A 14,423-nucleotide genomic window follows, 5' to 3' on the forward strand; every position below is an offset into this window, starting at 1 on the left:
GCTCCCACCGGGAACCGAACACGCGAAAACTATGAATTCGACACTAATATCGGTCTTTTTCTACTACTTTTAAATGTCCCGGTAAAAGCCCCCCTGAGACTCCCCTGGTTCGAATTTTGGCAAAAACGTTTAACTGTGGTCTGGTGCCTGGACCAAGGTATTCGTGACTAAAATTTGGTAACTCTCGGTCAATTTGTCTGGTTCACAAGCCGGTTCCGGTAAACGCCCCCCTGAGACCCCCTGGTTCGAATTTTTTTAAAAAAGACGCTTCGTCTTGATCTAGGGACTGAACCAAGGAACTCCTGACCAAAATTTGGTAACTCTCGGTCCACTCGTATGGTCCCCAGGCCGCACACAGGCAGACAGACAGACAAACACACAAACAAACTCTTTATTTTATTTCTATTAGTGTTTGGGGTCCCGGGTTCAAACCCTGCTCCCGCCAAGTGAACTTTGTGGTGGACAAACACCGTGTGCGTGGGTTTTCTCGGGGTTCTCCCGTTTCCTCCCACTTTCTTCATTCCACCATTTCATTCATCTCTCATCATCACCGTCTCCTTTCGTCTAACCGGCATAACCGTGGGACTTAAAACTCATAAATTTAATTTCATTTTTATATTTATATTAAATTCACGTAAAGCAGATATTGTATGGCTACGTAAATGTATTGTAAAATTCATGTGAAGCAAGCATGAATTTGTAAATTGTTAAACTCTAAAACTTGGTGTTCTATATTCAGCAAAAGAAAACTCTAAGTCAACGGATTTCCACAAGAGAATGCGTCGTTTGTAATTGACAAGTACTATATTGTATTGTACAGCCTGTGTATTATGAAATCGATTGCTACGTTATTATTATTATTATTATTATTATTATTATTATTATTATTATTATTATTATTAGTAGTAGTAGTAGTAGTAGTAGTAGTAGTAGTAGTAGTATTAATAATAATATTTACTGGAATATCACTAGCATTGACATGAAAACTCAAAGTTAGTGCAAAATAATTTATTGATGTGATTCTAACCTACAAACATTGTCGGCGGAATTTATCTGAAAAATCAACGGAAGAGTCCTGATAAGGGCCGTTACAAGTAGAAATGATAAAGATGATTTTGTAGATCGAACAATAAATTTCGAGGAACCAGAAAACTAAGAGAAACGCTTGTGCACCGTATTGGTTCGATATGAGGCCTAGGACTACTCTCCTGACTACATACCTTAAATACCAAACAATTTTACATCTTAAGCTTGCGCTAGAGGGACATAAGAATATTAGAAAGTCAAAGTGCATGATTCAACAATTAGGCTACCTGTTCAAACCAAAGAAGAAGGACAAACGTACTAAACTCTTTAACATATTTGGGTCACGGGTTATAAGGCGTAGCAGAATTTTACAATTCACTGAATCCACACTTTGGTGGGTAAAAAAAGACTCTGGCTACATCCCATTCAGTTACTGGCATACAGTCATTTCCGGTGACCCTTGTTTATAAAGAAAGAGATACCGTAATTGAAAACGATTATACTCGCTACATTGCAACAGATTAGTAGTTCTTAATGAAATACTTAATTTAGATAATTGATAAGTGTTATATATTTTATTAGTAATATCCAGATGGTATACTTTCTCCACATAAACACATTTTGGTGCCAGGCAATTTAGTGCAGTAAGATATATGACATGAAAAGTACTTTGTTTTCACTAAGCTTTAACTTTACGGTCCTTAAATAACAATTTGGCTTTCTCGACTTCAGGTAATAAAACTCAATAATAACAAAAATGTATCATAAAGGGAACAAAAGTGGCAAAACATAAAAGAAAAATAGTATACCGTACTCTCCTGTACTCTAGTGATTCAATCGGCAGTTATCGATTTTGTCGTTTGGTTGGGTGGGAGTTTAGTGTCCCTTTCGTCTGGGGCTATATGAGACTTGAATCTACAGGGTCGAATGTACTTACTTATTTATTATATCTTTTGGTTTGTTGTTATTATTGTTTAGCAGATTAAGTAGTTTCACATGTTTGTATATTTTCACTTCGACTATCTCGTAACGGGGGTCGCGATGGCTCAGCGGTAAAATGCTTACCTCTTGTGCGTGGGGTGTCTGGTTCCATTCCCAGCCAAGTAAGTTAGTCATGGACAAAATCGTGTCTGTGAGTTTTCTCGGAGTACTCCCGTTTCCTTCCACTTTCTCAGTCCACCAATTCTTCCATCATTATTCACTTGCTTTAATAACTTGTCTCCCGTAGTTTAAAGGGCATAATCGTGGGACGTTAAACTGAAAGATTTAATTTCATATTTTTCATGTCGAACTGTTTCATAATCCATGTGACTCAACTAAAATATATGTCACAGCGAGGGTGTAACCCTCCGAAGACAGAATAGGTTTCTTATTCTTACAAAATCATTCATGAAATGTTTAATAAACTTTACTTAAATTCATATTTAACTCTATTCACATACTCCTAAAAACGTTATATGCATGCTATGACAGAAGTAATCAAAAATCATCAAGTACAGAGATAAATCATGGTGGTCCTTACGAATTCGAACCTATTAACTGCAAAAATATAACTGTCATCCTCCACTCCTAAGTTACAGCTGTTCTAGGATATGAATATCTGTCAACAAAAAATATAACGGAATATACATCCCTACACTGAGTTGATAACTTCACACCACAAAACCACTTAACTGTTGTAACCTAACATTGATTTATACAGTCACATACAGAACATTCATTTGCTGGATGATTATACAGTCGCAAGGCTCTTTGATGATGGTTCTCTCCTAGCGGATGCAGATCCATTCCGATTTTTAAAACAGCCACATAACATTTTAAAGTTTTTAAAAATCTACCCTAATAGTGACTTTGCATTCGAAATATGTCCTGATGGGGCATTTCTCCATGCTCGCCACCAGTAAAAAATTAACTTGTTTGCTACTTTGATAAGTATAAATCACGACCTAGATCATTCAACTCTATTTGTGTTATGAGGGGGAATGATGGCTCAGTGGTAGACCGTTTATCTTTGGTGCCTGGTCTCCCTGGTTCGATCACCGAACAAGTAAATTTATGGTAGACAACGTAGTATCCGCGCGTTTTCTGGAGGTACTCTAGTTGCTTTCCATTCCCGGAGGGAGTTCATGTTGCTCGGATTCCACGTTAATCAGTAGGTCCCGTCTCATATAGCCTCGCTGCTGAAAGAGACGTTAAATTCAAAATCAACTCAACTCCAGTTGCTTTCCACATTCCCATTCCACTATTTCTTCCATCGTCATTCACTTGCCTTAATCATAGTCTCCCTTAAACCAAAGGAAGTAAACGTGGGACGCTAAACTGAAATATTTCCATTTCATTTCTATTTGTGTCATGAAATGTAATATTTGTTCCCAAAGCTCCTTTATTTATTTGTTTGCTTATAATCAGCGATTGTTTTCAACCCCGAGACTCTATGAAACATGGACCTACAGTTTAAAGTAGAATCCGGACCACCGTAGCGTGCTCAAATTTCAGTGGGGAAGAGTATTGAAATCTTAAACGCATTACGGTGGTTAGGATACCAGGTTAAAATGTAGGTCTATGTCTCATATAGCTTCGGTTTTGCAAAGGACTTTAAACTTCGATAAATAAGCAAATTCGCTAACGGCATGTATTTCTACGTGGATAGAACAATACATATAGATAAATGTTCTTAATGAGTTAAACGTCTAATGATGATGAGAGATGTGGGTTCTTAATATTATTTAAATTCTTGCTTGAAAAGTCGGTTAACACTCGTCGAACAGTTGTAGCAATCGTAATTCTTGGACTCAGGTATGCCAAATACCCACTTTTTGAACCTTTCAACTTACAGCAAATCGTACAAATGTTACACTATTTGTAATTCCTTTGCTAAATCAGTGTCCTTAGTAGGAGAAAGATTGCGCTGACTACTGTCCAATAATACGATTATTAATATCCCTATTCCAATGGCTAGCGTTCACCATGCTAGTTGAGTGTTGGGAAAATCACATGGTGTGTATATTTAGAAAGATACCGTGGCGCTGTTCCTATTTCCGCATTTTTTTGTCCAGTTATCGAGTTCTGTAACATCGCAACGGTGTTATTTTAACAGCTCTCAACATCGTATTGTGTTAAATCGGTCACATCAGGTCTGTGTTAACCGCAACATCAAACCATTGGTGTTGAAATAATACAATATAGTGGTAGCAATATTGAAATAACTTGCCTGTGTTAAAACTTAGTTTTTATCTGCTTTTTTCTGTGTGGGAAGAATAAAATGCGTTTCATACACACTTATGTGCTTAAATGTGCTTGCAAACGCACGTGAACGGTAAAATGTACTAAATGACAAGGATGAAGAGACACAAAAGCATCAAGAAGCAGTAAATGACATGCATTATCATTTTTGATCTGAGCAGATAAGCTTTCTTAAAGTAGAAGAGTGGAGTTAATTAACCCAGTTGACAAGCAAACAAACTGAGAAAGTCCTTCTACTTGAAGAAACATTCAGCAACAATATGATTTTACACATGTAAACAATATCTATTCTTGGATTCACATAAGAAAATGGACATAGTAAAACATCATACTGATCTGACGATGCAAGACTCCTTCATTGTTGGACAGGATTTAATTACATACAGACATTAGAAAACATAAATTATTAACCAGAAATGAAATAAAAAAACAGACCCTGAAAGGCAACGCAAATCTGAATTATAATACGTAGTGCTGGGTTAGTTTTTTTTTTTTTGTATTATTAAATAGCTCATACAATTACCATTCTAGTTGCAGTTTCTTGAATTTTCAATAGTTTTCAACAAGTACTTTGTAGTTTATATTTTGTAGTTTGTATACACGATTTTTTTTCTTTAATTCAGCTGCTCCGTAAGTTAAGCGTTTGGTTATTAATTATAGATATCTAACTCTCAATCAAGCGAACGGTTGCATGAAGAATTGAGAAATTTTGAAAATTACCCCAATGAGGGCTGTTCATGCATTTCTCAAAATCACACAAGTGTCGAAAGAGTTTGACACTCACTTCTTGAATATAAATTATTCTCAAGGTTATTAAGAATTCAAAGTTGAAAAGTTTACAATTTTAAACGGTTCTTCTTTCCGCCTCAACAAATTCAATACTAATGTATTTTCTCACGATAATAATTCTTCTTTACTGACTGATTTCGTAATTCAAGATGATTTTTATTCTATTTCATACGTAGGGGAACAGGAAATGTGAAATAAACAGAAGGTGAAGAATTATTATAGTTGTATTTACAAGGGAGGGTCACGCAGTGACTCCGCTTAGATCCGAACGAGATAATTGTGTTTGCATTTGATATGTTATAACTAGACGAATCCCAAAGTTATACGTGCTACCGGGCGGAATATCGTGAGTTACAACATATTTCGTAATGTAAAAGCTAGAAAAGCTGGCAGAATAGTTTGAACCGAGTCATTTGTTCGGAACTCGGCCAACACGTATCCTATCATTTTCAAGGACGCACTTTTTCGGATAATAAAGTTTGCCCCAGGGTACCCGCAGGGTTCCAGAAGGGGTCCAACTCAAAATTTTCAAATGACAAGGGGGGTTAAGTAGCACATCGTTTGAAAGCTGTTATGAAATGAAACAAAATGAAGTAAGTTTCGACTCTCTACAACAATCTTATGCAAAATGGCGGTGGGTCAAAATCTAAACAAAAACTTAATTGAAAAGTCCATGGTCACCCCTATAAATTGCAAACGGCGAGACAAATGTGAAAATAGAAAAGGACATATGGCAGTATTTTCAAAGCACAACAATTTAAGTTAAAAAGTCTTGTACCGTCTCGACTTTCTACGACAACCCTGTGCAAAATTTCGGAGGGTCAAAATGTAAACAAAAGTTTAATTAAAAATCTAATGCCACCTTGAATCCCAAGATGGCCGCTTAAAACCTATGTCATTCATAACAGTACAAATTTAAATCTCTATTTTTCTCTATTATGTACTTAGAAACAATAGGAAGACTAAAGAACAATTGAATTTCTATTCACTTCAATTATTATTTCATTCGGTAACAACACATACATGATTTGCTTCTAATGCACGTTCGTCCCTTTTCTCTCGATATCATTTACGTGAATATAACGTATGTGGAGAACACACAACTCTGATCTTCTATTCATAAACAAAAATTGAATATCTCCGGGTATTTTTTAAATGTTGACATACGTAGTTCATACAGAAAGGACTTGCTGCATCAGTCAGCTTCGGGGCTCTATTGTAACGTATTCATGATGGTTACATTTGTATGCCATCGTTGGTTTGATCGCAATATTTCAAGCAATACCAAATATACAAAAAAACAATTATTTACAAGATTGACGAGCAGTACGAAACCACGTGTATGTCATTTCACTACATCGAGCTGCATCAAACTTTATTGGTTTGCTCACAATATTGCGAAAGTAGCACATTTATATACAAACTTATTTTTCACGCTGGCTGCCACATTGGATTACAGATGATACTCTTTGATATTTTGCAAACGTAAATACCATACTTTGCTTCTCCTACAAGAGTGGTTTGAGCTGGACCTGCGTTCGATACATAGTGCGGCATTTTGAACTCAAGATGTCGCGTTTTTTAACATTCCCCATATTATTGTCAACTTTAATCAACATTAATGCCAAATTTGGTTTTCTTAGGTTCAGCACTTTGGTAAGCCTATCCTTTCGATATAGGTTTTAAGCGGCCATCTTGGATTCAAGGTGACATTAGATTTTCAATTCAGCTTTTGTTTACATTTTGAACCGCAGCAATTTTGTACAGGGCTATCGTAGAAAGTCGGGACGTGCTCCATTTTCTTTCATTGAATAAAAGCTTTCAAATGATGTGCTACTTAATCCCTCTTGCCATTTGAAACTTTTTAGTTGGACCCCACCTACGACCCTGTGGAGGCCCTGGGACAAGATGTTTTAACTTAAATCGTTGTGCTTTGATAATAATGACATACTTCCTTTCCTGTTCTCACATTTATCTCACCGTTTCCGATTTATAGGGGTGGCCATGGACTTTTCAATTAAGTTTTTGTTTAGATTTTGACCCACCGACATTTTGCATAAGATTGTTGTAGAGAGTCGAAACTTACTTCGTTTTGTTTCATTTCAAAACAGCTTTCAAACGATGTGCTACTTAACCCCCCTTGTCATTTGAAAATTTTGAGTTGGACCCCTTCTGGAACCCTGCGGGTACCCTGGGGCAAACTTTATTATCCGAAAAAGTGTGTCCTTGAAAATGATGGGATACGTGTTGGTCGAGTTTTCCATTTACCCAACCGTTTCCGAACAAATGACTCGGTTCAAACTATTCTGCAGGGTAATTTTTTGTAGTTCTTACATTACAAAATATGTTGTAACTCACGATATTCCGCCCGGTGGCACGTATAACTTTGGGTTTCATCTAGTTATATCATATCAAATGCAAACACAATTATCTCATTCAGATCTTAGCGGAGCCACTGCGTGACCCTTCCCTGTTAGATCTATAGAAGTGTGTCAATCGTTACATCTTACATACAGGTAAGAAAGACATGTCTTGACCACAGAAAAAAGGCATTAAGGTAATTTCACGAGATAAGTGCAAGTGCCTAGTGTGTTTACCTGCAATTTGAAAACAAGGCGCATAAAGTTAGAATTGTTAAAACATGTTTCAATTTGTGCAAGTTATAACGATATTGATTTCTTTTAATGTAGTGGTTCCACGGTTATGTTGTAGAAACTAAAGAAAATGGCCGATTAACGAAAATGAGTGAATATTAGAGAATCGAAGGAACGAGCATATGGGAGGAAACGGGAGAACCCGAGAATACTTATGAGCAGGATATTGTCTAGCACAAACCATTTGGACTCGGAAAGAATCAGACTTTTTGCACCACAGCTGAGAAGTCCATCACTTTGTTTAAAGAAAACCCATTCTGACTCTTTATTTTCGACTGATGCTGTTGACTACCACCAATCATCTGTTTCCTCTATGGATAGGAATTCACAATGTTCACCATATTTGTAATAAGTTTTCAGCACGATAACACGCCGTTCCGGTCGTGAAGCGCTCCATTCCTACCCGTACAGAAAACAGACGACGATCATGTGCTATTCACAGCTCCATGCAAGGATCTTATAAAATAGAGGATCTGCCCTTACAACAAAATCTTGAAGCCATACGTCACAGTTTCGCCACCCCTACTCTGCCCACTCCGCCCAATAGGATCGCAATGTTTTGAGCCAACAATCATGGCGGAAACGGAAGTAGCCAATCAGACGATGACAGAAACGAGAGTAACGAATCAGACGTGCCGATGCTCGGTTGTTTTTTGGCTTCATCAATTTAATAGGATGAAGATACATATGGGCAGATCCTCTATTTATAACATCCTTGGCTCCTTGACTATTAACCACAAAGCCAACAGATGAAAATCGTGTAACGTTCAGTGTTGCCAACTTACGGTAACAGAAATAGCGCGCATTTTAAAAGTTACATTCTTTATTTTATATTATGGCACTGTTTCGAACATGAAATCAGTAATATTGTTTTTTTTTATATAGAATATCATTTTTCAACCGCCTTATGTTACTGTTTTTTTTTTTCTATATGAGCCGCAATGTTAAAACTGGAAATAATTATTTTTTACCACTTCCGTGGATGGATCACCTCCGTCAACCAATTCGATTCGAAACTTCTGATAACCCTGTACATCCTGGTCAAAATTAATGGTGATCTATCAAGTAGCTTTTCAGAGTTCGTGCTTCCCAGACGGACACTCGGAGAAACACAGTAAATATAGAAAGAAATTTTATTAGACAAACTCTTTAGAAAGTCACAAAAAGGCTCTTAGAATATATAGATGATTGCGATAAACGTGTTGAGTTTTGTGAAATGATGCTCGCATGGTATGAAGATCATCTACACCTCTTTGAAAAAGATCTGTGGAGTGATGAACCTGTGTTTCAGGAAGGGGGGGGGGGGCGTTGATCATCATATTAGCCATTATTGGACAGGACTTGATCCCAAAGAGACCTTTGAAAAAATGCAGGGCAAGTCGAAAGTAACAGCATTGTGTGAACTAACTTCTTCCCGTATTATTGGAACCTATTTGTTGAGAGGCACTACGAACGCTCGAAGATACCTGTAAATGTTAGAAAATTTTGTATGGCCTACTATTTCTGAATGGGACAAGTCATATGAACTGTTATTTATGCAAGATTGAGCTGCCCCTCATTACGCCTTGCTTGTAAGACAATGGCTTGATGAATTCTTCGCAGGACGCTAGATAGGTCGCAAAGAATAGCCAGCGCGATGTCCAGACCTCACCCCATGCAATTTCTTTTTATGAGAGTGTGCTAAAGAAAAAGTGTATCGCAGAAAATCACAAACTCTTGGCGAACTTGAGAATAAGATCCGTGAAGTCGTAAGTGGTGTTCCTGATGAGGTATTGAGGAAGGTCGTAGCAAAAGTACCTGTTCGTTTGAGACCATGTCTAGAAAATACTGGGGCACACATTGAGTTGTAACTTTTGGAAAAATAATTGTATATAATAAAGTACATATGTGCAAAAACATGAGTTTATACCTATAATATTTTAGGAGGGAAAATATTAAAATTGGAGAATTACTTTCCGCCCACCTTGAATACTGTAACATACAAGAAAATAATAAGGAAATCAACTGCAATAAAACCAACACTACGCAATATTATTATTGAGTGGTTAACAGTTATGCCTTTGGAACACGTGAACCCGGATTTGTCTCCCGGTGAAAACAGAATTTCTGATGTTGACTCAGCATCGTGAAGCAAATTGAGGGCTACTTGAATTTCAAAGAACAAAACTGCAACCTAGAAAGTCAGAAATAATAGTAAAGTGAGAATATATGCCGACCACATATCACTGAACAGAAAGCCATCTGGTTGACCTTTGGTGCATGCGGTCCCCGATTTGATCCCAGTTCGCGACAAATGGGCTTTATGGTGCACAAACACCATGTTCGCGAGTTTTATCCGAGTTCTCCCGTTTCCTCACACTTTTTTTTTCATTCCACCATTTAATTCATTCTCATCATCACCGTTTGCTTTAGCATACATGGCATAACCGTACGATGTAAAATCGACCGATTTTATTTTCATTTTTACACGTCATCTGGCAGAATAAATTAGCCTTTTGTGAGATATGTAATTAAAGAAAGTGTTTGCAAACAATGACATTATTATAGGACACTTAGGAAATTGTGACAAAAAAAATTGTTGCCTGAGTCTTTCATATAAGAAACCCGTGACCTTCCTTGTTTTAGTAAAACATTTTCCTCGGATCACATTCAAAACCCAATATTTTGGATCATAAACCAGATAAGTACATAGCATTTACCATCTTCTTATATTTAAAGACCGGAAATTCACGGTTTGTTCTGAGGAATTTGTGATGTGAAGATTGCATCTGTAACAGATACACTCTGATGGTTCAGCACAATGGTTCTCCTTCTTGCCTCTTTAACCAAGTCCAAGTACACATGCGGAAAATTTTCTTCTTGATGTAATGATCCCGTTTATGTACAGAAGCCTATAAATTTAGAAGATTATTATAATTTTAGAAATATTTTATTTAAAACACAGCTCCTTCTGAACTATACCAGGAAAATTAGTTTCCATTTCATATAAACTGGGTATCAACAAATTAATGGTAAAATATTTTTTAACAAGAATTTAGGAATGATCAAAAAAATGGATCAAAAGATTGAGATCTTGGCCAAGAACCAGTTTTTGGATCAGGCGATACAAAATTTTTGAACCGTCCCTATATCGTGTTTTCGTATAATAAGCACATCATATTGAGTTAAGTGATAGTTTGCGTTTGGCTACATTATATGTAGTTCTCTAGATACAAGGCGTACGAGAAAATTTTTGATTGAAATATATTGGATCTTTTGATTCATTTTTGGATCAGGGGCCACAAAATTCTTGAATGACCCCTAAATCAAGTTTTCGCATTTTTTACGGAATAAACACATTATTCTGAGTTAAGTGATAGCTTGGGTTTGGCTACATTATATGTAGTTCTCCAGATATAAAGCGTACAAGAAATTTTTTGATGGAAATACATTGGATCTTTTGATCCAAATATTTCATTTCTTGTCGAATACAGTACAAACTTTTGAGCCCTAATCTTGACATTTTATTAATTATAATTTCAATCTGATCAGTGTCGAATTCAAAGTCCTCGCGGTCGTTGAGATGAACGGTGACACTTCCTATCCCTATTACATCTAATTCAATCCCGCAACTTGGGAGAGGGGGTAAATGCATAAAAATGATTTTTAAAAAGGACCAATAATAGCGTCGAATTCTGGGTTTCTGGCTCTTTGGAGGAGGAGGTATATATATATAATCCAAAACGAGCAATATCAGTATCGAATCCATAGTTTTCGGTATCGCTGCTGACGTGAGATGAACAATAATATTTCCGATGCCGTTTAAATCCAAATTCAGCCATGCAACATGAGGAGGACGGGGAGAAATAGAAAAATGATCGAAAATGGCCGATATCAGAGAGCGCTTTAGCATTAGTAAAAAGTAGCTGAGTAAGAAAACATATTACGATTATTTTATTAATTTCACCCAGCGAAGCGGGTAATTGATGCTAGTATGAAATACAGTAGAACGTCGATTATCCGAAGTAATTGGGGGACATGGGTGTTCGGAAAACTGGTTTGTTCGGATAATCGAACTGTACATGTTTATTTGCCAAAAAGAAGTACTGTACAGTAAATTTATTCATAAAAAACAGGCATCTCTTTAAGTATTACAAAGTAACGTACAAAGGCAACTTTAGTAGGAATATATATTGTATGTGGTACAGTTTATTAAACAAAAATATGTACATATTACATACGCATTTTGCATGAACAATACACACAGCACACAAAATTAACGTTTAAAAAAATGCGAGTACACAGTTCGGTTAAGCGGTCGTTCGGTTGACCGACGTTCGGATAATCGACGCTCTACTGTAGTTAAAACTTCATTTTACTGTACTGTAAAGCGAAATACATGATTTCATTGTTTTTTTTTTTCTTTTGCAGGTATATGCATGAATTCCTATGGAAGTGAATTCAATATTACATCTGATGTCTTACTTGATGCAGGTTAAGGTTAAGTTTTTATCTTTTTTTATTCCTATTTATTTGCCATCCAAGATTTGTAAAATTCAAAGTTCCGTGAAAGAGTACATGCTGTATTGATAATGCAAAATTATGCTGCTGTGAAGAGTTGGAATTTTCATTGAAAATAAATGTTTGAACAAGAGACGAAGCATTGTGTTTAGTTACTGATACTTCCTCTATCTTGTGCCCAAGTTCTTGAACTTAACAAATGTCTTCATGCTTTCAGATTCTATAAACAACCAAATAATCCAAGGTCAAAATGTATATATCAATGATTTCTTTTGTTTTTATTAAGTTTTGTAAGAAACATTGACCTTATTGCAAAAGGTAATAGCATGTCTGAAAGCAATGTACTTCAGTTATTTAAAAAATGATATTATAATAGAACTTTAATAGATAATAGATAATAGAAAATTATACAATTTTAATCAGAGGTGCACTAAAAAGTAAAATATTGTTTTCTTTTTCATGTTTGGAGATAAGAACTGGTGCTGGAGATAAGAACTATTTAACTAACATAAGAATATTATTAGTGAACATTTTGTGAGCGTACGATTGTATTGTTATAAAAACAAAATGGTGGAATTAACGTTTAGAGCTTGTGCTCAATGGAAGCAGATGAAAATTTGAGGCCAACAGATCGACGGAGAAGGGAACTTATAAAGGGTTACTCTCTGATATCAAACATAATTTTTCGTAATGACTGAAAGATCTTCCGACAGAAACAGGAATACTTTTCAAGAAAACAGAAATACTTTTCGAGAAGAAACAAAAATACTTTTCGAGAAAAAACAGAAATACTTTTCGAGAAGAAACAGAAATACTTTTGAGAAAAAAAGGAATAGAAGAATAGAGGAATACTTTTCTAGAAGAAACATAAAACACTTTGTTTAAAGAAACAGGAATACTTTTCCAGAAGAAACATGAATACCTTTTGAGAAGAAACATGAATACCTTTCGAGAAGAAACAGGAATACTTTTCGAGAAGAAACAGAAATACTTTTCAAGATGAAACAGGAATAATTTCGAGAAGAAAAAGGAATGCTTTTCGAGAAGAAACATGAATACTTTTCTAGAAGAAACACGAATATTTTTCGAGAAGAAACAGAAATACTTTTCAAGAAGAAACAGCCTAGTATTCAACTCTAAATATTCATTCATTTGTCTAAACATCTAGGTGCGTAATACTTTTCTTTGCTTAAATCTAATACAAAAGCACATTTAAAGTGTAAGGTGAATTTGGCAAAATGGTTCATAATTTCATTTTCACTGCTAAATAAAAGTACAATGCTTTGTTTACAAGCACTTTAATTTGCCTTCACCAAGAACATTAGCAATTAAACTTTCAGATGTTACTTATTAACATATAAGAAAGTTATTTAGATTTTGCGGAATTAAATACGAACATGTTTCTCGACACAACTAATAATGGTGATGGTGATATTTCTATATTGTTCATACCTGGTCATGGTCAACTTGAACATTTCCTAGGTATGTGAAACTTGATTTGAAATGTTGAATCTCGCTCGCTAGCGCGCTAAACGCCTACGAAAAATGCGCACTATAGCGAATGGTTCACATCCTTTTTGCTAATTTCTTTGAAACAAATTTGTGCAACTTGCTTATTTGTGACATAACTTAGAGAAGAAAAATAAATCTATTTACAGATATGTAATAAGCTTATATAATATCTTCAGCATATATTATATATGCAGATAAGCGTGTGCATATATTTTCAAATAGGATATGATTTAATCCTCATATGAAGCAAGGAATTTTCCCAAAGACCAATTCTAGATCAACCATTATTTAAGAGATTTACTGTTATAAATATTTATTTTTAAACACAACTATACTGTATTATTGAATGAGATTATAGCCAAACAAATAGATGATATTTTCTGTTTCAGTTTCTATTTATGTTCTATTTTCTTCACAAAAGTTACATTATCAAGAAAATATATTCTCTCGATTTTGGGAAAAAAAAACGGAAAGAAAGTTGTAATTTTCTCTTAAAAAATTACAGGTAAGAATCAAAATGACAGTAATATCTCACGCTCCAAAATACATAACTCTTTAGATGTCTTTCTGATCCAAATAACATAGTAGATGAATAAGTTCAAAGGAATGACGTATCATTCTCAGTTTTGATTACTATCTTCCTACATAGACAAATGCCAGATAATTGGTTGTTGATGACATCAACCTCGAGCTTCAACG

The 14,423-nt window shown here is 35.5% G+C and overlaps 2 protein-coding genes across 2 annotated transcripts in view; one reads left to right on the top strand and one right to left on the bottom strand.

Moving 5' to 3' along the window:
- Positions 1-12,340, top strand: part of LOC145687901 (uncharacterized) — a 281,153-nt gene extending 268,813 nt beyond the window's left edge. The window contains exon 3 of the mRNA XM_081761443.1: positions 12,123-12,340. Coding sequence (XP_081617569.1) covers positions 12,123-12,190 — 68 coding nt within the window. The 3' untranslated portion in view covers positions 12,191-12,340. The remainder of the gene's footprint in view (positions 1-12,122) is intronic.
- LOC145687898 (A disintegrin and metalloproteinase with thrombospondin motifs 16-like) overlaps positions 1-14,423 on the bottom strand; it is a 176,459-nt gene that overhangs the window by 135,940 nt on the left and 26,096 nt on the right. The gene's annotated exons all lie outside the window — the stretch shown is intronic.

Source organism: Thermobia domestica, chromosome 6 (assembly GCF_964235325.1).
Source record: "Thermobia domestica chromosome 6, izTheDome1.hap1.1, whole genome shotgun sequence".
Taxonomy (NCBI): domain Eukaryota; kingdom Metazoa; phylum Arthropoda; class Insecta; order Zygentoma; family Lepismatidae; genus Thermobia; species Thermobia domestica.